The 23,996-nt window shown below is 41.7% G+C and overlaps 1 protein-coding gene and 1 pseudogene across 7 annotated transcripts; one reads left to right on the top strand and one right to left on the bottom strand.

The window, feature by feature from the left end:
* Positions 1–12,394, bottom strand: part of LOC133884569 (tubby-like F-box protein 1) — a 13,122-nt pseudogene extending 728 nt beyond the window's left edge.
* Positions 12,366–18,378, top strand: LOC133917879 (protein MALE DISCOVERER 1-like). 7 transcript variants are annotated; one of them, XM_062361717.1, is made up of 13 exons: positions 12,366–12,383; positions 13,363–13,600; positions 13,676–13,808; positions 14,963–15,034; positions 15,199–15,342; positions 15,427–15,555; positions 15,685–15,740; positions 15,824–16,234; positions 16,545–16,735; positions 16,859–16,991; positions 17,080–17,234; positions 17,551–17,742; positions 17,851–18,378. In XM_062361717.1, the coding sequence occupies exons 2-13, from the start codon at positions 13,504–13,506 to the stop codon at positions 18,109–18,111; spliced, it is 1,974 nt and encodes a 657-aa protein (XP_062217701.1). In that variant the 5' UTR covers positions 12,366–12,383; positions 13,363–13,503; the 3' UTR covers positions 18,112–18,378. The 7 variants fall into 7 exon arrangements, with proteins under 7 accessions (XP_062217701.1, XP_062217697.1, XP_062217693.1 ...); XM_062361713.1 differs by lacking the exon at positions 12,366–12,383 and adding an exon at positions 12,862–13,161; XM_062361709.1 differs by lacking the exon at positions 12,366–12,383 and having other exon boundaries at positions 12,862–13,600.
* The last annotated feature ends 5,618 nt before the right edge of the window (positions 18,379–23,996 follow it).

A 23,996-nucleotide genomic window follows, 5' to 3' on the forward strand; every position in this document is an offset into this window, starting at 1 on the left:
AATATAAGGTAGGAAATATGGTAGCTGTTAGAGATAAAAAATGGATGCTGTAATAGTATTAGGGGATACTATAATAATATTATAAGAGATAAATTTTTAAAGTATCTATTAGAGATGTCCTTAGCGCCATCATATAGTGGCTTGCTATAATATATTTTGAAGTTTGTCCCCCAGGAATCAGATCTAAACAGGGTACATAAGTAGAATCACATATCAAGCGCAATGCTTCTCAACGCTTTAATTTGCCGAATTTCTCGAGTAGGGAAATCTTTGGAGCTATTTTTTCTGAGTTTTTTGGTTCTGCTCGATGCTTAATTACTCAACTCTCTTCTGAGATTTTTGGATGTAACATAGGAGACTAAGGCACATGATTTTTGATTTACTTTCTCGTTAGAGTGCCATAGGCTTGATCTAAGGATTGTCCAAACTCAAATTTGAGAAGAACCTTGTTTGTGCTCATTATTAGCATGGCAAGATGGTTGCCACTTCTTACTCAACAGTTAATCTGATGATGACTGAACGACCAAGAGAACTTCTTTGTATGGACACTATTGGTCATTCTCGGGTTCGTTCGGCAGGTGGAAGTGGTATGTATTTGTCATTGTTGATGACTTTTCTCGCTACTCTTAGGTGTTCTTTCTTGTCAGTAAGGATAAAGTGTTCTCACACTTTTGGAGCTTAGCTTTGAGATTGTTCAAGGAACTCCCTAGTCCATTGAAAGACATTCGTAGTAATAATGACATCGAGTTCAAGAACTATCTCTTTGATATTTTCTGCCTTGAACATGGCATTGAGCATCGATTTAATGACGTGACTGAAAGGAAGAATCACACTTTGGTAGAGATGGTTAGGATGATGCTCTATGAGTATATGACTCATAGAAAGTTTTGGGTTGAGGCTATTAGCACTGCTTGCTATAACTCCAATCGGATTTTCGTGTGCTTGATCTTGAATGTAAGTTCTTATGAGTTGCGCTTTAGGAGGAAGCCGAATGTTTCTTATTTGAAAGTTTTTTTATGTCGATGCTTCATCCTAAAGTGTGAAAATCTTGACAAGTTTGAGTTACGTTATTCCAATAGGATTTTCTTGGGTTATCGCTTCATGATCATTCTTACAGGATCCTTAATTTTGACACTAACAACATCATGAAATTCAGTGATGTGACCTTTGATGAATCAGCTATGTGTACTAGTTACGCTTTTGAGTGTGCAAGTGAGAAAGAGATTGGCGAAAGCTTCTTCTTAGATGGCGACCTTGTAGCTCTCAGTGATGAGAAGAATGATCCACTACTTTCTTTGATCACTCCGGTTCCCTTGCTAGCTCCTGCCTTTTTAACACTGGTAGAGGGTCCTGCAATCTCTACTTCCACTTCAATTGCTTCCGAGCCTGCACCAATATCGTTTGAGGGGAGATCGTCTCATAACATGAGGCTCCTCAACATATTCAACAGAGACATCTCCCGCAGCTGATGATCGGTGACCTTAATGAAAAGGTAACAAGGTTCAAATCTGTTTCTCATGTTTATTTCACTGATTCTGCATTTATTGCTTCCTTTAAACCCTATGATGTTGGACATGCACCTTCTATTGCAAATTGGGTTAATGTCATGTACGAAGAGCTTGAAATTTTTGAGAGAAACTAAGTTTGGATCTTAGTATAGCCATCCCAAAATGTTCACACCATAGGTATCAAATGGATTTTCAAAAATAAACAGGGGGATAATAGGTCTATAGTGAGAAATAAGGCTAAACTTGTGGCTCAAGGTTTCACTCAAATTGAGGGGATAGACTTTAAAGAGAAAGTTGCACCGGTAGCTAGACTAGAAGCTATTAGAATCCTCCTTATATTTTCAGCATCCCATAGTTTCAAGTTATATCAAATGGATGTCAAAAGTACATCCCTAAATTGGTTCATAGAGGAAGAAGTCTCTGTCAAGCAACCCCTCGGCTTTGAGTACCCCAAATACCCATATAGAATATACAAGCTTCAGAAAGCTTCGTATGGGCTTAAGTGGGTGTCTAGGGCTTGGTATAATATGCTTAAGTCATTCTTGTTAAAGCATGGGTATATGATGGGGTTTGTTGATAAAATTTTGTTCACCTTTAGGCATGACAATCACTTCCTATTTGTTCAGATATAGATGGATGATATTATTTTTTGTGGCTCTTTTCTTACTCTTGTGGCCAAGTTTGCAGAAACCATGAGCAGAAAATTTGAGATATCGATGATAGGTGAACTCAACTTCTTCCTTGGACTACAAATCAAGCAATGCAAGTAAAGTACGTTTATCTATCAGATAAAATATATCAAGGATTTGTTGAAGAAGTTCTACATGAGTGATGCGAAGCCTCTGACGATACCAATGGCTAACTCGACCATACTTTATCCAGATAAAGATGGCGAGGTGGTAGACCAACGCCAGTACAGGAGCATGATCGAATCCCTCCTGTACCTGATGACGACAAGACACGACATCCACTTCGTCGTCTACTTGTGTGCCCGCTTCCAAGTATCACCAAAGACATCTCATCGCCAAGCGGTGAAGCACGTATTGAGGTATCTCAAACACACCCTTGAGTATGATCTTTGGTTTTCTGCATGTTCTTCTCTCTCTCTTCATGATTTTTCGGATGCGGATTTTGCTGTTTGTAGAATTGACAGGAAGACTAAGTTTGATACTTATCATTTCTTGCGTATTTCTCTTGTGTGTTGGTCCTCTCGCAAATAGTCTAGTGTTACACAGTCAACTACTGAAGTTGAATATGTTGCTGCCGCTAGCTGTTGTTCTCAAATTTTATGGATGGTTGTTATCTTGAGGGATTTTGGGTTAGACTTCAAGAGCATGCCACTTTTGTGTGACAATACCAGTACCATCAGCTTAGCTAATAATCTAGTCCAACACTGCAAAACCAAAAATGTAGATGTGAGATTTCACTTCTTGTGAGACCACAATGAGAAGTGAGATATTGATTTAAGATATATAGATACCTAACACCAGCTTGCCAACATCTTTACTAAGCCTCTAGATGCAACAAGATATATAGATTCCACTTTTGTGTGACAATACCAGTACCATCAGCTTAGCTAATAATATAGTCTAACACTGCAAAACTAAAAATGTAGATGTGAGATTCCACTTCTTGTGAGACAACAATGAGAAGTGAGATATTGATTTAAGATATATAGATACCCAACACCAGTTTGCCAGAATCTTTACTAAGCCTCTAGATGCAACAAGATTTGCCTATTTGAGAGAAGAGCTTAGAGTGTATCATCACTATGACATCGTGTGAGGGAGAGTTGCAGTTATACATGTTCTATCTTACTTTTTTTGTATTTTTATTGCATTTCATCTTGCAAGATAATTATTGTAGTTGAGCTTTGACTTGTATATTTTTAGCATTTTCAGTTGCTATACTTGAATTTGAAGTAAGTTGAGTAGTTGTGCGGAACAACCTTTTAAACTTAGACTCCTCTTGATGCCTTGACATGATTCATTTCAAGCAAGTTAACTTTTCTAAAGATGAAACTTGGCAATTTTATGAATAATGTAAACCATGAAATGCTACATTCTTGATCACCATATTTATAATTTCTTTGGTTTAGTCAATGCTTATGTTAAGACTAGTTTGATAAATATCTTGCTAGACTTCTTGGTTCAAAATAGTTGGTTGAGGAACTGCACTATGTTTTCTATTTTACAAAGAGATAGATCAGGTCGAAACCATAAAAATCAACAGGAACAAGAATATGCAACAAATCACAAGAAATTGACAAATGAGACATAAAGGATTTATTCACAAAAGTCCGATCACTCCACAAAAAAGTGCCTACGTCTCCGTTGAGGTGCTCACAAAGAGCCAGGTTTCTTTCAACCATTTCCTCACCCAAGCGACGACAAAAATCAAGCTAAGGTTGCTTACTCAAATTTGCAGGGGTGATACAAACTTCCCGGGGCTCACCACAAGATTAGGAGCTCAACGGGCAACGCCTAGCTGTCTAGGTGGACAAACCACTAAGAGTAACAAATGTGAAATCACCGGCTTGACGAAAAAAACTAGTGCTCAAAGGATGGATTTGAATCTTACTAACACTTCTCCTTTCTCTCACTCAATCCTATATAAGATTTCACTTAGAATCACAAAGGGGAGTGGAGATGGGAGTTTTGAATGCTCTTGAGTTGCTTGTCTCAGACTAGATCAAAATGAATGAGCTAATTCAGATGGAGAGAGAGGGTGTGGGGTATAAATACTCCACACTCAAAACTAGCCATTATATTTGTGAAAATACGGACACTCTGTAAAAGTGTGGACACTCCGCAGATGTGCAGACCTTCCGCACACCCTTAGTTAACCCAAACTCTGCTAAAGTGCAGACACTCTGAATTTGCATATTTTGAAAGATTAGGGCTAACCTAGGTGCAAGTGTTATAATCGATGTGTTTCTTGTAGGTTTGTTAGATTTTTTGAGCACTTGTCTCTATGCAAACAATTAAATTTTGTATCACTTAATAATACGTCATCTTAAACTCAATTTTAAAAGATAAATGAATTTAGAAGTATAAGATCCATATGTCATTTTCCTTTTTTCTTTTGGAGATCATCATACATCAAATCTTACTTGATTGAATTACACATGTCCATACTTCATAAAACTTATTAGTTCTTCAATTATTTTATCATTATTACCAAAACCCATTTAGAGACCTAGATGCACTTTCAAAACCCAAGACACTGTCAAACTTGTGAAACTTTCACTACCAATAACTTTTAAGCTGTTTAGTTTGGAAAATGAAGATTATATGTAGTCTTGACAAATACTGTCATAATCTTGTAACTATATTGTATTTTATAAATATATTTTAATAAAAAGGAGTGATCAAGGTATATATTGGTGGCTGTATCATGTCCAAAATATTAAGTATTTTTGACTAAAGAGAGTAGTGTCGTATTTGTGTAAACTGCATATTCTATTTCATTATCCAGGCCCCCTTGACCGGAGGGTGACTGTGTCATGATCACGATGAACTCCAAAATACATCACATGGCCCGGGGAAATAACGCCTGTTCAATTAATAATGGGAAAAATGCAAATCCCCAAAAGTCACTTGATTTTAACTTTCCCCAAAAGTTGTTTTGTTGAAAAAAACCCTCCAAAAGTTTGACTTTGTGCAACCCCCCCCCCCCCCCAAAATTCAAAAAATAAAAAATCACAAAAAATTATAAAAAAAACTAGAGACAATCTAAGATCTTATATGAAATTTGTTTTAAAAAATAATGTCCTTTGCATCATATTTCATGGAGAGGAATTTTAGGAAAAAAAAAATGTGCAGCTCATTTATTAACTCATGTTATTTAACTTTGTCATGTCTACCATTATTTTTCCTACACAAATAATTATTTAAGTAAATAAATAAAAGTAGTTTCACTAATTTTAGGGGTATTATGGATTAATTATGAATTAATCTATCTGCAACATATTTACTCAATCCTGCATGGTACAATAACTATTTCAAGATTTCATGTATTTTACAAGATAGAGGATCATGTAAGAAGACTAAAAAAATTATTTCATGATTTTTGGATTAGTAAATAATTAACTATGCATTTAACTCAAATTAATAAATGAGCTGCACGTTTTTCTTTTTTTTCAAACTTACTCTCCACGAAATATGATGCAAAGGATATTATTTTTGAATTTTTTTTTTCACAAAAGGTCTTAGAATTGTCTCTAGTTTTTTTTAAAGATTTTTTGATTTTTTAATTTTTTTTGAATTTTTAGAGTTGTTTTTGCAACAAAATCAAACCTTTGGGGGTTTGTTTTGCAAAAAAAATAATTTTTGGGGGGAAAGTCAAAATCCAAGTGACTTTTGAGGGTTTTTTTTTGCATTTTAACAATATGGGACTGAACATGTCAAACTGTAGAAGTGTGCATCAAATAAGTGACACCTTCAATTGAAGCCATACTGACTTTGAGTGAAATATAAAACTATTTCAATGAGGATATTGCGGAGTATCAATTGGTGTTCTACACAGAAATTAGAAATTCCTAGATAAATGAAAACAGCACTGCAACCACAGGAATGCCCCATGCCTTATTTAAGATTAAAAAACAGGTTTTGTTCACTTAAAGTGCACTTCAAATTCATGAGCACGTGCCATGGTGGCCAGCTGGCCGCTCGGGTGGGGTTGTGGGCCCAAGGATCACTATGACAGCAACAGGAGATATCTTATTTTTAATTAAAAGGTACGTTTGGTATGGTAGGATTTGAGTTGATATATTTAGAGATAAGTTTGATAGGAGACAAGTTAGTAGTGGGATTCAATTAGGATGGTTTAAAGATAAATTTGGTTGAAGATAAATTAAAAGTTGGAATTGATTTAGAATTGTAATTTCTCCTCTCTATATAAATAAAGATAAAAACTGACGAGATAAATCTCGCTCCGTTCCGATCTGTTTTCTATATTTTTCTCGTCCGTTTTCGGATTTTTGGGACTTAGGCAAAAATGGGACGAAAACGAGAAAATTAACTTGAAAACAGAGTCAAAAAGCGATTTTACTGTTTTTTCATGGTATAGTCGATTTCCTGTTTTAATCAAGAATTTCCCGTTAGGGTTCTCATTTTTCTATTGAGCCCAAACTAGCCCACATGCCAACCTCGAGTTCTGAAGACAAATCATCACCTTGTCGGACAGTAGAACAGTAAGAGCAACTAGGACACTAGGCACCAATAGTCCAACACCCATTGATGGAAACCGATGACTGCGGTAGGAGTGGCACGGTGAACCATCTCAATGTGGGGTGCAAGCTCTTCATTACATTTTAACACGATCATGCCACTTGAGGGCATTAAAGGCTTGCTGTTGCTGCTGAACTCTAGACTCCTTAAGCATTCCAAGAGCATTCAAAATTCCTCCAACCACCTCTAGTGCTAAGTTTTGCAAAAATTTAGTGAGTTTGGGTTTAGAGTGAGATTAAGGCACTTGAGCATTGAGTTCTTCATCGAGCATTCACTGTAATCTTTTCTCTTGAAGCTTTGTGCTTCTAGACGGCAAGGCGTCGCCCGTAGAGCACCCAACCTTTGTGGAGTGCCACGAGAAGTTTGTAATCGACTCCAAATTGAGTAAGGAAATTCTAGCTTGATCTTTGTGGTCGCTAGAAGATGATAGGGTTGGAAAAGATTCGGCTCTTTGTGAGCTCGTCAACAGAGACGTAGGTACTTCTTTGTGAGGTGGCCGAACCCCGGGATAATCCCTTGTGTTCTTATTTGTGCAATTTACTTAATCGTGTGGATTTAAGAATTTACATATAAATTGTCTTAGTGATCATATTGCTAGTATTTATTGTTGTTTAAGCTTTATGATATCTAGTAGACTTAGCATCACCTTTAGATTCTAGCTGCTCGCTCTAATTCATAATTATTCTTGATATCCTGTATAGACCGGAGACTCCGGACTAGACCGGATACTCCGGACTGACCGGAGTATCTGACCTTCACCGGAGTATCCAGCAGTTTTTAATCCGCTATTTAGTTTTAATTTTCAGAAAAGCCTATTCACCCCCCCCCCTCTAGGCACTTTCAAGGGGCCAGCTCAAGCAGTTGGGATGAGGACCACACACCCGCTAGACGCTTACACTCCTGGGGACTGCGTATGTTGTCGTTGTCGTCGTTGAGGAGGAAATGTTGTTGTTCGATGTACTTGTAATTCTTTATGACATATGTACTATTCACTATAATGTAGTAGTCAGCCATATTATTTCTCATGCATTGTATTGTTGTTGTAATTACTTTTAATTTATCTAATGTTTGATAAATAATTTTGGCACATAACTCTATTTAGTAGTTATTTCTTAAGCATTGTTACATTTCAATTATGATATTTAATACTAGTTTAATGTTTCTTAAATAATCAGGTATTCATGCTTTTGTGCGGAGCCAGAACTTTGCAGTCAAGGATCAATAAATCTAGGGTGGGATCTTCTATTACAGGCTTTCCATAGACACCTACAACGATCGATATAGCACTTAATGCCTCATTGCAGGTTATGCGTGGAGGAAAGGATGATCCCTTCAAGGAGAACAACCTAATTCAATCCGTGTCCGTATTGCATGCAAGACCATTTTGCTCTACGTTAAACACTCTGCTCCAACATGTAACCACCGACGACCTTAGGGCGCTCTTGCACGAGTGCCGTCAAAGGTACCTCAGGGTGTGCCAACTAGCCGACCATCATTCTGTGCTAGATTTCTCTAGGAGGCAAAGAAGGATAGCGATGTTGCCCGACCAGTATGCATCCTTACATTCAGGTTCCTCATTTTCTATTTGATCTATCTACTTATCTTTTTTTTATTGATTCGAGTGCTCCTATTTTATGTTAGGTGTTACCAGAAGGCGCAGTGTTGATCAACCAAGAAATCCCAAACTTCTTGGCGATGTATATGCTCTTCGGCGGTGGTATGATGCCTGGTTCGCGTAGAAGATAACGAAGATCAGCAAACCTAAGGGGTACAGGGCCACCCTCTAATATTCACATAGAAAATGATAAGAACGTTGCGGATGATGATTTCATGCCACCAATACCTCGATATTCCAGCAGCAATACAAAATAAGGTTAAAGGAACAGTACAAGAGGACACCCACACACCTCATCGAGATGGCATAAGACGAACATCAAAGTAGGACATGCTCGTACAATGATCGCTCAAGATGATTACGACGACGATGATTTCATGCCACAACAATCCCTCCCTCCGAGGCCTACAACTCCGGGGGACATTAATGACCTGAAGATGATAGTGGATTTGCTTGTACCCGTCCTTACAACTACCCATCACCACCTTGGAGACGACAGCTATCTTACCCTGACAGCATTGACTGGCACAATAAGCATTCTTCCACTATTTTTCGTAGGTACTTTCCTCCGCCATCTTAAGATGATCTAGGTGCTCAACATCTATGCACTATGAACTATGCAAATGCCAAGCAGGACTTTTTATTGTGTTTACATTTCCATTTCATTAGCATCAGTTCGATGTGTATATGGTTAGTGTCTTATATCAATATATCTTCTGCAGATGCGAACAACATTTTTTTTTGATTTCACAAGATGTCACGGCTCACGGTGGCATGGTTTTATTACATGTGATCTCGTTCCATCCTAAAGTGTAGCATCGTGCAATGTTATCCGCTTGTGAACATATCTGCGTGCCGTTCTTTCATGCAATAAATCGTGCAACCACATCAAAACCATTCGCATTACGAACCCTACCACGATTACCGTGCGAACAAATTACTACGTTACATGACATGACACAGCTTTAAGCATGAAAAGACATTAAGTGACCACACGACGCAGATTTAAGCATGAAATAACAACACCCTTGTTGACAACATAACATCTCTGTCGTGAATCACACTATACACACGAAGTGACCACACGATATAGCTTTAAGCATTAAATGACAATATCTCTGTCGTGAGGTAATCTTTAGACAAGAAGTGACCACACGCCTTAGCTTTAACTATGAAATGCCAACACCTCTGTCCTGACACAGGCTTTAGACACACTAATGCTTGTGCTAGTGTCCTCTTATGACTAATGTTGTAGCACGAGCACCTTGGGACTGGCATAGACTGGGTTTTTATCACCAGCACCTCGAGGACTAATATTAATTGCAGCTCTAGCATGAACCATGTGATTGTATGAACCATGTGATTGTATGAACCGTTCAACACATAAAGATTGCTTGCTTTAGGATGAATGCTTAAACCAGCCTTTGACTTGGATTACAATCAAAGGGATAGGTGTTACTTCCACACCCACTAAAATCTATTCTTTGAGCAAACGGGCCTCCAAAATCATGCAGTCACAGGCAACTATAACAAATTCTCAACCTTCAGGGACGAACATTAGTGATAAGAGGACACCAGCACAACATCTTTGTCTTCAATCAGGCTTTAGATATGAAGTGATCACACGACAGAGCTTTAAGCATTAAATAACAACACCTCTATCGTGAGACACCCTTTAGACATGAAGTGACGACACGACTCAGCTTTAACCATGAAATGATAACACCTCTGTTGTGAGTTAATCTTTAGACAAGAAGTGACCACACGAGGTAGCTTTAACTATGAAATGACAACACCTCTGTCATAAGTCATGTAATAGACACGAAGTGACGACACGACTCAACTTTCATAGGAATCCATGCCTCCATGCAGAGGCAACAATAACTCATGCTGAACTTTTGCAGAATAAAATGACCACACCAAGCAAAAGCTTTCGTAGGGAATCTTTGCAAAGCATCAGTGCCACAACTTTTCTATCTTTCACAGGGAATCCTATGCTCCAGCCCCCAGCCAAACCCATACACTCAATCCATGCACTAACCCCCAACCACCATAAATAACCCTACTCTCATCTATGGATAAACTATTCCTTTCTCAGCTCTTTCAACTGCAGTGTCTTCCTCAGCTTCACCAAGCCCACCCAAGAAATATTGGGAGATTTTCATTCCCCAGGGGGTAGAATCGCCGATGTGCTTCTGTGGTGACCCTTATAGGCTTCGCGAGTCCCAGAACATCTACTACACCTATGGTCTATACTTCTTTATATGTGTCAACTACCAGTACGACAAGCCTCAATATAGATCATACGAGTACCCACCGGTATAGCGACATACAACACTCATGTGGCACTTTCATATGATTTTATGCGCTATCTTACTAATCTCTCATCTTCTTTCATTTGTCTAGTCTCCTCCACCTCTATGTGACTTCATGGAATGGCCGGATATGGAGCAAAGTGACGACCAGAAGCAGTGTGTCCAAATGAGCATGCGGTGGAGGAGGGAAGCGTGCGAACGTCGGGAGTACGAGCAACAACAGGAGGAACTATAGCTTAAGCATCAGGAGGAGGAGCGCATGAGGAAAGCGGAGGAGCACGGCACGGTTGAAACTCGCAAGGATGAGAGGGAAAGGAAGCGGGAGAGGGCCCGTCGCACTAAGGCTTCAGACCCCGATGCTTTGAGGAAAGGCAAATCCCAGGTGCACTCAGTAGAGATCATCTTTTGTAACTCGATCTATTTTTATTCTCTAAGGTATGTTAGGTTTAGCAGTGGTACATTATCATGTTAGTCGTTAGGCGTACTATACATGACAATGTTTGTTGTTGTCATTTCTTTATGGTTAGTGTCCATTCACGCACCGACGAAAAACCTCATATCAAATATAAGGTTTATCAGCATATGTAATCTCTATGCCGGATTATATGATAATTTTTTCAGAACTATTAATGTTCGATAAATTAGAATTTGTATCATACAAACGTTAATTTACTACAAAATTACCTTGCGGAATTCTTTCCAAGAAGATTTAATATTAATATGAAATGATAAAAAATACATATAAATGGAGCATTACAAAGGCTTAATATTAATATGATAACCAAGGTTTTGTGCATGTTAAATTATTTTTATTGAAATTGAATTAAAAAGAGAATATCATATAAAATGATAAAAATGCATATAAATAGAGCATTATAAAAGAATTCACTTTTTCACCAAATAACTAGGTTAAAAATATTTTTATAAATTAGTACATCATATGAGAAGAATATTAGTGAATTTTTCTAGATTTTGAGAATTTATTTGAGGCATTAAATATTGTTAGAATTTATAAAAATTGATTTATTTGGAGAATTTTAATTAAATATTGGCTTATGCTTTTTTAGATCAAACTAATTAAAATGGGTTGATAGTGATATCTAATTTGCTAATGAAAATATTTAAAAATTTTAGACTATTTTATATAAAAAAATCATGAGTTAAATAACAAACTTGAACTTTTATGGCTTCTTAAGCTTCAGCTTATCGCGCGGCGCACGACACAATCTGTATTTGGCAGGTGCTGAATAAGGTACTATTTACTATTTTTGGTACCTTATGTGTCGAATACAAATGAACAATCTTTTTCGGTGTTTGAGGTACTAAAATCGGATTTTTGAATTTTGAGTACCGAATACAGGGGTAGATTTGCAAATACGCTGGTCTATTATTTATTTTAATAAATACACTGATGTATGTTGTCTATTTTTTATTTTAAACAACATGCTTTTTTAAAAAAAAAGAAAAAAGAAGGGATACTGACGGACAGCTAGGTCCAGGCCAAGGCACCATCAATTGCCTGGGAAAAAAATCAATAGAAATTCCCGTCGCTTGCGCGTCCCACCTGCCCCCCACGCGAGCCCCGGCGCACGTCTTCCAACCCCACGAGGCGCGCCGCCGCCGGCCACCGCCCATCTCGATCGCGCGCCTGAGGAGCTCCGCGCGAGGGAAGGGAGCCGGGCAGCCGGCCACCGGGCCGCGACGCCGACCGCGGGTAAGGACCATTTCTGCAGCTCCTCCGTTGCGCGCACATTTGTCTCGGAACCGGAGCAAATACGTCTCGGTTCATTTTGCGAAGTTTTTCGATGATCCCTCATGCCTTATCACCTCCTGATTCTTTTTCTTTGTTTTCAAAGTAGCTGCAACCTTTTAGCTTGAGATACTTGACCTGGTTTAACTATTCTCTTCCAAGAAATAAAAAATCAAATCTCCCCCCTATAAGCACAGCATTTGGCGTCGCTGGGATGTCTGGTCCGGTCGCAATTGACACCAGAGAGGTCGAAACAAAATGTCTACGGGGGGGCATATTTTATTGCCATTTGTGATGATGAGCACGACGAATTTTAAAATGGCGAGCCGTCGAATCCGTCGCGGGCGGTGAATAGGACTCGCGCAGACTGCAGAGTGGTTGTCCTGGCCCTTGACAACGACCGCCCTCGTATATTACCCAATTCTGAATTCTCTAAGCTTAGCTCTCGAATCCTAGCGTGGAATTGTCCATTTGTCCTACAGGTGGCGGTAGAAGAATTCGGTTCCCGTTTGTTGCATTAAACAACGCGATCTTGGACACGGAAAGAGAGATTACAACAAAGGGATGCGCCGTGAAATCTTCTTTGGAAGTGTTTTTTTCTCCTTCTCCTTCTTCCGTCGTGCCTGCCGTTCTTGGTTTCTTCTCCAACTACAATTCGTTCCTCAGAGAACGGACGACCACAGTTTCCGTCTCCCTCTCCTCTGTCTCTTTCCGTCTCTCTTCTCCGTTCCCTACCCGCCGTGTAAGCCCTCTCCTCGAATCATCTTTTCAGTTTCTTGAATCGAATCGCGTGTGGTGTAAGCAAAATCGACAGGCCAAAAAAAAAAAAAGCGCTAAAGCTGTTTCCTTAGCTTTATGGTGATGCAAGTTTCTTCTGCTCCGGTCGCCCTTTTTCTGGCGTCTCTGAGCTGTTCCTGTCTTCTCCTTGCATGACGGCGCGCAGCGGACGTGAGGCTGCCGTGCCAGGGAAGAGGCTGTGCAATGGCTGCCCCTCGCCTCTAACCATCCGAGGCTGCTCAGGAGGCTTGCGAAGATGATCATGTGACGACGCCTTGCCCGTCGTCTCGTAGCGCGCCTGCGGAAAATGTGCAAGATGGGTGGCTTCATTTCGTCGTGGATGGCGCTCGTCGCGCTGGCGCTTCATCTCGCCGTGGATGGCTGCTCGGCGATCAACCTTGAAGGTACCGGCGGGTCGTCACCGGTGTTTGGTTTCGGTGGTTGGGCTTGTGCGCTGACTTGGTGCGCGTCCTGTGCAGGGTCGGCGCTGCTCAAGTTCCAGTCGATGCTGGAGGAGGATCCGCATGGCGCCATGGCGGGCTGGAGCGCGCACGACGGCGATCCCTGCAGCTGGAACGGCGTCCGCTGCGTCGATGGCAGGGTTGTGATGCTGTGAGTTGGATGCTGTCCTCTTTTCTTTATTCTGAATGTGCAGTGGTTTGAAATTGATTTCATCGATTCATCATGGATTATCATTAGCAAAAGCGAACGTTTCGTTCCCCTGTTTAACGGGTTTTCCATTTGACCGTATATTTCTCCGTTGAAGAATGAAGAGTGTAGCAGTATTGGTCTGTTTTTAAATGAATCTTGCATCGACGCCTGTGCTTCCCGTTCTTAATCTTTTCTCCCTTGCAGTTTATCGTGGTTTGACTTTAGAATACAAGAAAAATTAATTGTATGCACTTCTGTTGAGTTTATCCCAACACAAGCATCCCTCCACTTCATAATTTAGAGAAGTTATAAGTAAGTTAGCTGTTCAATGATTGACAGAGTGGATGCGATGATGGCGCTTTGGATGAGTGAATTTATACCGGGAAAATTCCATGTACCCTGGAGCATTTCTAGTCACTAAAATTTGGTGTAATAAGCCCTTCAACTTGCTATTTGCTGTACATTCTTTTCTAGTTTTTTATGAGTATAGAGTAAAAGAAAAATTGTAGCAGTTTGGTGCTTTTCATCTTTGGTTTGCATTATTTGTCTGCTGAAATTTACCATGAATTAGTTGTTCAGATTCTCTTACATAATGCATTGTTCACAATTAGTTTCACACGGAAGCCTCTGCAAGCTCCTTATTTGGTTTATTAGAGTGGCTTCTTCACTCAACCAACTAGGTTTTTGTGCTTGATTTATTTTCCTGATGGCATTCTCAATTTTGTGGTGAGGGGCTGTTCTACTACTAAGTGATACAATTGACTCTACATTATGATAGCATTGGAGATCCAAAAGGGAGGCGGGTTTATATTAGTTCGCTCAAGTGGATCACCATTGGCTAAATAGCTGTAGTCTGCCTAGATTAGATTTTTCTACACTCACAGTTTTCAAGTTGTTTTTGTCATAATAACTACCTTTTTAGGAACCGTCATCTCAGTGAATCTTCTTGTTATTCAAGACGAAGACTTATGTGGAAGCTCATTTTTTACCAAATAGGATGAGAACATTACACTTTTTTAACTACCATGGTTGGTTTTTTTATATACTTGTGCTTGGTATGTTGACTTGCTTTAGCATCACAAGAATGCTGCTTACTGTGAATTATCTTTTTCCAGGAACCTGAAGGATCTCTCACTAAAAGGCACGTTGGGTCCAGAGCTTGGAACTCTTAGTCATCTGAGGGCTCTGTAAGTGTGTAGTAATAGATTAGCGCTTTCATGATAGTATAAATTCACATTCGGTGGACAACAGTATTTTGGCATTTTGATTATTTTCTTGATTTTGCAATGTGTTATTTGAATATTTGCTACACCGATGCCAACGGTTTGGCACCTGGCTATCCTACTTGCAGTGTACTCTCCAATAACTTGTTCACTGGACCGATACCTAAGGAAATGAGTGCTCTCGCAATGTTGGAGGTTCTGGATTTGAGCAATAACAACTTGACTGGTGAAGTTCCACAAGAGATAACAGAAATGCAATCACTTAAGCATTTGTAGGTTTTCTGACTGATTAGTTTCATGAATGTTTTGATCAGCAGCAAGTAAAATGTCATGATATTGCATCTCTTCTTCTGCAGATTGCTTTCCAACAACAACTTTCAATGGTCTCGGATCCAAAATTCCTACAGAAACCTTGATCAGGAAAATGATTTAGATATCTACTATCATCTCGGGAGGGATAATATGGATCAAAGAACTGAGGATGGGTAATAAAAAATATTGTTATAAACTCCTGTCTAAGTTATAACTAGTTTCTTCTCTTTCTGTTTGAAAAGAAATTCAGAAGTTATCATCAGGTGCTGATGGTAGCAGTTTTTGAATTTGGACCATTGTAGGTTCGAATCAGGTTCTTCATCTGAAGAGAACAAAAAGGACACTAGCAATCTTTCTGGTAATCTAACTGACTGTTTCTAAGTTCAACTTGGTTTCTAGATACATGAGCTAGTCCATAACATGCTTTCTTCTTTTGCCCAGCTCACGTTCCTTCACAATTGGCAGCAAGAAATCCAGCAGCACAGCTTAGCCAGCGCAGATTACTTCAGGATAGCAATCTTGCTGCACCTTCTTCTGCAAATGCTCCTGTTCCATCTGCTGTTCCTGTTCCTTCCACTGGAAGTGGCTCATTTTCAGCATTTAGTCCTAACAACGCACCTGAACCAGCTGTAAATCCTCCAACAACTCCACCCGTGTCTCCTGCTACTCGTACAGAAGAAGTTTTGAAAAGAAGGTCCATAAGGTGGCTTTATGTCATCGTGCTTCCATTGATCGCACTGCTACTTGTTGGCATAGTATGTATGCTTTTGCTATGCCGCAACAAGTCAGTGAAAACGATAGGTCCATGGAAGACTGGACTCAGTGGCCAGCTCCAAAAGGCATTTGTGACAGGTAATATATTGTTTGCTTTCAGATCCATCTGAGAATTGAATGTATCTGATGCAAGAAAAAACATAGCATAGTTTCATCTCCTTTTCATCTTTGGAGGTCATGTTCAGTAGAAGTATGTGCAATTGTTCCACCTCTACATGTCAGCAGTTAGTATAAAGTGAACTAGTGTCTTGCATTAAATTTTGTTTACGATGATCACAAGACACAAATTCGCTTCTAACTGAACTCATCCTGTTTAAGTAGTGTCAAAATTATCTAGTTGAATTGTCTCCTATAAATAGCAGTAATTTTCCCCCCTAATGTATTTTAGGAGTACCCAAGTTGCAGCGCTCCGAGCTGGAAGGTGCTTGTGAGGACTTCAGTAATATTGTCACAAGCTATCCACATTACACTGTATATAAGGGAACCTTATCGAGTGGTGTTGAGATAGCTGTTGTATCAACTATGATTACGTCTAGCAAAGATTGGTCAAAGCATTCCGAAGGGCGATTCAGGAAAAAGGTAATTCAATTTTATTTTATCGAAGGGTAACTCTGCACTGTTAAATCAAATTGTAATGTTGGCGGTTGACCTGAAACAAACTGCTTCTCTAACTTCTCTTCTTCTTCTTTTCTGAACACATAGATAGACTCGCTCTCACGAATTAATCATAAGAACTTTATCAACCTGCTTGGGTACTGTGAGGAGGAAGAGCCTTTCATGAGGATGATGGTGTTGGAATATGCGCCCAATGGAACACTATATGAACATCTCCATGGTAAGAGCTGTTTGTGCTATTCCAATTTTGGATTGTTTACTCTCTGACTTTGTGGTCAAATCAAAATGCTTTGCTTTGCTTTTTGCAGTTGAGGGATTTGATCATATTGATTGGAATGGTAGGATGAGGGTAATTATGGGAGTAGCATACTGTATCCAGCACATGCATGAGCTCAACCCTCCTATAACACACCCTAACTTAAAGTCAAGTGCCATATTGCTATCTGAGGATGGAGCCGCAAAGGTATGAATGTGCTTATGAATGCTTTAGCTTGTGTTTCAATGAATTTCTGGATACTGGAGACTTCCACAAGACGATTCCGTAACTGATTGTCTGCTGAGATTTAATAATCTATAGGACTTAATCATTGTGAAATCACTTCAGGACATTATACCTTTGATTTAGAGTATCAATATTTGGCTAAAATATGAATGGGATGTGCACTTGTCTACTCCATAAATTGTATTAATCATTTCCCAGTTCACTTGGACCAAAAAAAAGTCAGATAGATCAGCACATCACATAATGCTTTGCTCCTAAAACTGAGTCCTTTACACAGCTAGCAGACATGAGTGTTTGGCAAGAAGTATACTCCAGAGGAAATATGCCCCAGAATGATGACTTTGTTGATCACCATGAGCCAGTAGCTGCTGATCCAGCTGGGAATGTATTCAGTTTTGGTCTGCTCATGCTGGAAATCATCTCAGGAAAGCCTCCATATTCCGAACACAAGGGCTCCCTTGCAAACTTGGTAATGACGATTGATGACAAATACACTATGCATAGTTACTAGTTACTGAAATTGGAAAATACACAAAAATGTGTCTTAAAGTAACAAATGTTACTTTTTCTGTCACAGGCTTTGAAGTGCATTAGGGATGACCGGAGCATGTCTTGTTTACTTGATCCTACCTTGAAGGCTCACAAAGAAAAAGAGCTAGAAATCATTTGCCAGTTGATCCAGGATTGCATCCACAGCGATCCGAAAAAGAGACCAAACATGAGAGAAGTCGCCACTAGATTGAGAGAAGTAATAGCGATTACACCGGAGGCGGCAACGCCGAGGCTATCTCCACTTTGGTGGGCAGAGCTTGAGATCCTTTCAGTTGAAGCAAGCTAGGGAAAATGTTCACATGACATGGTTCTTACAAGCAACACTGAGGCTCTGTGCATACTGTCATGCAACACTGTACATCTCTGTTGTGCATTAATTTCATCTTTTGTTGTAATTTCGGTGTCGGCGTGTGTTACATTCTTCCCCTTCCCCTTAAATTCAATTGCCGGGTTATTTTTCTCGTTTCTTCTCCACTTTCCTCTGTATACTAAACATACATGGTCTGATAATAGAATGATCCATGCCATCCTAGGGTTGATTGTAATCAGGAAATGTGTAATGTACAATGGTTTTACAGAAATACTCTTTGATTGTTGATGAGAAACAAATAACAATTAGTATGGATTAAGTGCTGGTATGCACGTTTTTCTTTGTTGCGCTACACCAGAACCGGTTTTGCCACCATTTCTAGTTTATTTTCATGTACGATGGAGGTCATGAAATTGCATGATTCCTGCAAAGGGTTTTGTTTTATGGAGTACGCTTCTGTGCCATTCGGCTAAATGAGTGCACTGGGCTGAGAAGCGTGTTTTGAGACACTCGTTCTGCGAATTGTGATGCAACAGAGGAAATACAACTAAGTTGGGCTCCATAAAAAAGGTGATTCGCGTGGGCGCCGGCGATACGTGCGGCCCGCCGGCACCATGCGCAGGTTGCGGCCGAGATCGCTGCAGGGAGGAAGTCAGATGAGGAAGAAGGCTCAGAAGGGCACGTGAGTTTTTGGCTCGCATGCATTCGGAGATATCGTTGATGTCGAGGAAGCCTCCGGTGCCGCATGAGGCAAAAAATTGGCCAGAGATGAACTCCGTCTCTCTGGCCTCGCACGTCAAGATCTCGCCTTGGGCTTCACAGCTGGTCGAAGATGCTCTCATGGCGGGTTATACTACCCGCGAGTTGGCTAATGCGGTTGACCAGCTGGTGCCGGCGGACGATTCTGCTCGGAACAAGGTATGTCCTGTTGCGTGTTCTGCAGGGTATGGTGTCGACGGCGGAGAACATTATCCAGGCTGTTGCAGATCGAGTGGCGTCGAGAACGGGTGGCTTGAAGCGCCCATGGAAGGGACCTCTACCATGGACGAGGATCTCACCTGTGCACACCTTGAGCGACGTGATGTCGATGATTTCTATGTAGGGAGGTCGCCGGAGCGATGCTGCCAGCTCCGGCCATGTATCAGTGCATGCAGATCCGCAACAACCGCGTTTTCAAATTTCAAACGTCGACACCGAAATACCAGATGATGGGCCGGCAATTCCAGATGGCTGTCAATGACCGAGTTTTTATATTTTTATATTTTTTCGATTAAAAATTTAAATAAATAAATTTCTTGTGAAAAAAATTATAAAACTAGACGCCTGCAGCCCCTAGAGAGGGCTGCAACCCTCTGTGAGGGCGGTTAGACCTACTAACCGCCCCCCATCAGAGGGTGGCAAGGGGGCTAACCGCCCTCTCAGGGAGCGGGTAGGGTCTGGGAGAGCGGTTAGCAGTCTAGCCGCTCTCTGAGAGGGCGGTAATGATTTTTTTTCTTTTGAAAATTGCAAAAATTTGTGTATTTCATCAAAATTTAAAATAGGACATTTAGAAAATTTGGAATTAAAAATATTGAAGAGGAGTGAAAACAGTATACTAAGGAAGCAAGAATTTGGAGTAGGTTACGTAATAGTCGGAGAATAAAAAATCAGTAATTGTGAACAAATTGTATATGTGAAGCATTCGTAACATATTACGCGGGTATGAGGTGCGAATGGCGACAAACATAATATTAAACATAAGGTGAAAATATTACATAAGACTGTAACTATGACGACACGACGAGAAAAAGAAGGTGTCATATACGGTTCACACTAAGACCTACTTATTAGTACGTCGCTCCTAATCATAACATGCCTTAGGGAGTGGAAGTATGTCGGGTTACATTAGATACTCTATACTGAGTGTATCTAGGATATTTTCCCTTTCGGAGGGCATCGGGACCTGCCGCCTTAGCACGGCGGGCTCTCTCCCGCTTCCTTGCCCTCTCAGCCTCCCGAGCCTGAGCCACGGTATGGTCGTGCGCCGCCTTCCTCATACGCTCTTTTTCCTCCCGCTTTAGGCGAAGTTCCTCTTGCTGTTGCTCGTACTCCCGACATGCGTAAGCTTCCCTTCTCCACCTCATGTTCATATCGACCCACTGCTTCTGTTCCTCATTTTGCTCATTGTCGAGCCATTGAATAAAATTACAGAGCGGTGGAGGGGACTGAACAAATAGAACAAGATGAGCGGTTAGTAAAACAGGGTGCGAATTCAGCAGAGATGTGGCTGATATCTGTTGTTATACTGGTGGATACTCATATGTTCTATATTGAGGCTTGTCATATTCGTAGTTGGCACACATGAAGAAGCGTAACCCATAGGTGTATGAGATGTCCTGCGACTCGCGGAGCCTGCAAAGGTCACCACAGAAGCACATCGGTGGTTTGATACCTTGAGGGATGAAAACCCCCCAATGTTTCTTTGGTGAGTTTGGTAGAGCTGAGGAAGACATTGCATTTGAGAGATCTGAGAAATGAGTGGTGCATCAACGTATGGAGGTTCAGCTATTTATGGTTGGGGGAGGCAGGAGTATTGAATTCGCTCTTGAAGAAAGGAGTGAGTGCAAGGGCTCAGAGGATGGCAGAAGTATTGGATTCTATCTTGAAGAATGGGAAAGTTGTGTCATTGACGATGGACAGAGATTCCATGTTTATTGGTACCTGTGTTGTCATTTATTATGTTGTAAAAGCTGTCCGGTGTTGTCACTTCTTGTCTAAAGCCTGCGCAAGGAGACATGTGTTGTCATGTCATGGTTAAAGTTCAGTAGTGTGGTCACTTCGTGATTAAAGTTACACTCCCGACAAAGTAAGCGAGCTGTCACTTCGTGTATAAGTAGCTTTGTAAGATATACATTGGTGAGGACGATAGAATGTAGCGTGTGGTCATGTCGGATTAAGAAATGCAACTAGCATGTCATCACATTGGAATAAGAAATGCAGTTACGACATGCTAAGTGGACCATAAAGATTACACGTGTCTGAATACGTAAGAGTACATCGCGAATCGAATATGCATATGTAAGTTACAAAAATAAATGTAAAATTATACTGTTGTCTCCCCCGCTGCCGTCGGTCGTGGCCCCCATCGTGGTCCCGATGCCGACGGTTGACCCTCACGTGGCCCCTGGAGTAGGTGAGGGGGTCGGGTGGACCGACCTGTCTGGTAGGCCTAGTAAGGAGCACCGGTGTCGAGGCCTCGTCCTGCGTGGGCTGTGTCCGAAGTGGAGCACTGGGTATCTAGGACCGCTGGAGGACGTCATAGTCAGGTGTGCCCCCGAAGAAGTCTCGAACGAGGTCGTACGTGGGGTCCGAGCCAGCCTCATCCTCCTGACTAGGGTACGAGGACTGTGAAGGCTCTGCTGGTGTCTATGTGTACTGGCTGAAGGGGCCTATGAACAAATAATTATATTAGATATGGACAATGTGGAAATGAAAGTAGTAGTAAAAAATGCACAATTGTACCTGCGTGGTATGTCGGTGCAGCAGAAGATGGCTAGGCGGGCGTGCCGTAGTATGGCTCGAACGGTGCTGGTGGGATAGGGCGTGGGGCAGCTGAAGACAGGCCGGCCTCATCACCGAAATAACATGTGCACAATATTAGCTAAATTTGCTGAATATATTGAAAACGGGGATAAAGTGGGTGCCCAGTACCTGAGGGTGGACGCACAGGGCTCGGTCTATGAGGTTGCGTCGAGGCTTGTATAGGTGCACCTAATACAAGTTTAATAATCATTGCACCAGTAAGAAATGAATATATTTCAACGTCGTGCGAATTAAAAATTCGTACCTATTTACTCCGAGCCTGTATGACATGGTAAAAGGGGTCGTGTGGGTGCCGACACCGATGAACGACAGTGCACATTTGACCTCCGGGACGACTCAGCGTGGACCCCACTAGACCTGGGAGGTGCTCCAGCTACATCTGTGGTGGATCGGCAGGAGGTAAGCTTCAAGGCGCGTGTGGTCTTATCGAAAAACCGCTTGACGAAGCCCGCGACATCCGACGCACTGAGGTGCTGGCCTTGCCGGATGCGGACCATGGTACCAGCTGCATCCCTATGGACATCGTAAATGATATCGGCCTGCGGATACGAACAAGAAAAAAATAATTTAAATGTACAGGTTTTGTTCCTTGAGTATGGACTACTGACTTGTAAGTAAAACATACCGCTAATGCAGCGTCCTCGTCCCAATGGACCGAGTATGGCTCCGTAGTCGACGCGATGTGGGGTCGGACACCCTCAGGGGTGTAGGTGACCCGTGTACGTGTACGTGGAACGTACCACCGTAGGTAGTCGTTGAAGCTCCGCTTGTCGAAGGGATGCGCCTCCTCCACGACATTCTGTAGCACTTGGGCCCTTGCTGCCACGTATAGGGCCAAGCAATCTTCCCAGAGGTTGCCAGCCGGTTGGCCTGCGTGTGTACCTGCAAGTGAACCATGTTAAATATAATTCACAGTAAGACGAATGTTACAAATTTTTTAATTATGCTTATGTACCTGTGGACGTGCACGGGGACAGTACGAATGTGGACGAGAGGGAATGCCTGGTGACGGCCAAACTGCCGCATGACGTGGTGCGGTGAGTACTCCTCGACGTAGATGTCGAAGACAAGCGGTGCCTTCGTAAGCTAGTAATCCTCGTCGCGGGTACACAACGGCGACAAACCCAAACCCGCATGGCCTTGTACGGCCAAGATGTTGTACGGCTGCCATACCACGTCGTCCGGATGTAGCCTGTCGAACTGGGACCGAAAATGCTCGTAAGCGCTGCGAGGCTGCTCATGCGCCCAGTGTGGCTGTGTGAGAAACATTGTTAGAAATCATTAGAAATAACATGCGTGCCAATGAAAGTGTTAACAAAAAGTACGTACCCGACGACGACACCACATCGAGGCCATGGTAGGCGCATCCTCCTCTGGCTCGCCGTACTATTCCTCTGGGTACGGGGAGCGGTCCACCACTGGCATGCCTATGGCGAACCGCTCGTAGAACCACAGCTGCAGAAGAAGTGGACACCCGGCAAAAGTGGCTAGTGCCTCCTTCTTTGTGCACGCGTCGCAGAGCGCCTGATATGTCGTAGCAAGGACAACAGATGCCCAACTGAACTGTGGTACCTCCTCGCCACCAGCATCCGCTATCAACCTAGCGTACGACACAAGCGTCCTTGCAACCAGGTGGCCTTGGCCGCTGGTGAACATAACCCACCCAAACAGCCAAAGCAGATAGGCCTCCAAATGCCTGGAGACCGAGTTTGCATTGGCCTGGGGTGTATGTACGCCGACTGCAAATATGACATGTGTCAATAATGATCATAACTAGATACTCAAATAGTAAATGAGAGGTTGTATTATATCGAACCTGAAACTATAGGATCCACTTCTTTGTTGGCCCTCGTGTATCGGACAAGAACTCAGGTACGTAGGTGGGTGCGTCTGCCTTCCGCTCAACCGGGCCAAAACGTTGATGCATGACGTTGATCCAGTCAGCATCCATATCGATGACCCCAACCGCATGTCCCACTCCTTAGCACACACTCCTGAACATGCCGCTCACGTCTTCCACCCCTCCGACCCTTATCCGGGCACAGAACACTGAATCTGTGCTCCGCAGTCCCCTCTTGATTTACGCGACGCATGTGGGCCTTCGTAGTGGCCTTCTCTATATACTCACATAGCATCCGTCAATACAACATACGACTGTCCTCCATTACATTTTTAGTAGCTACGTACCGATCAATAAAATACTTACAAGTCCCATGCAAAATACCTTCTATAATTCCAACAAGTGGGAGAAATCTCATTCCTCGCATGACCCAGTTATA

The sequence above is a fragment of the Phragmites australis genome, chromosome 1 (genome assembly GCF_958298935.1).
Source record: "Phragmites australis chromosome 1, lpPhrAust1.1, whole genome shotgun sequence".
Taxonomy (NCBI): domain Eukaryota; kingdom Viridiplantae; phylum Streptophyta; class Magnoliopsida; order Poales; family Poaceae; genus Phragmites; species Phragmites australis.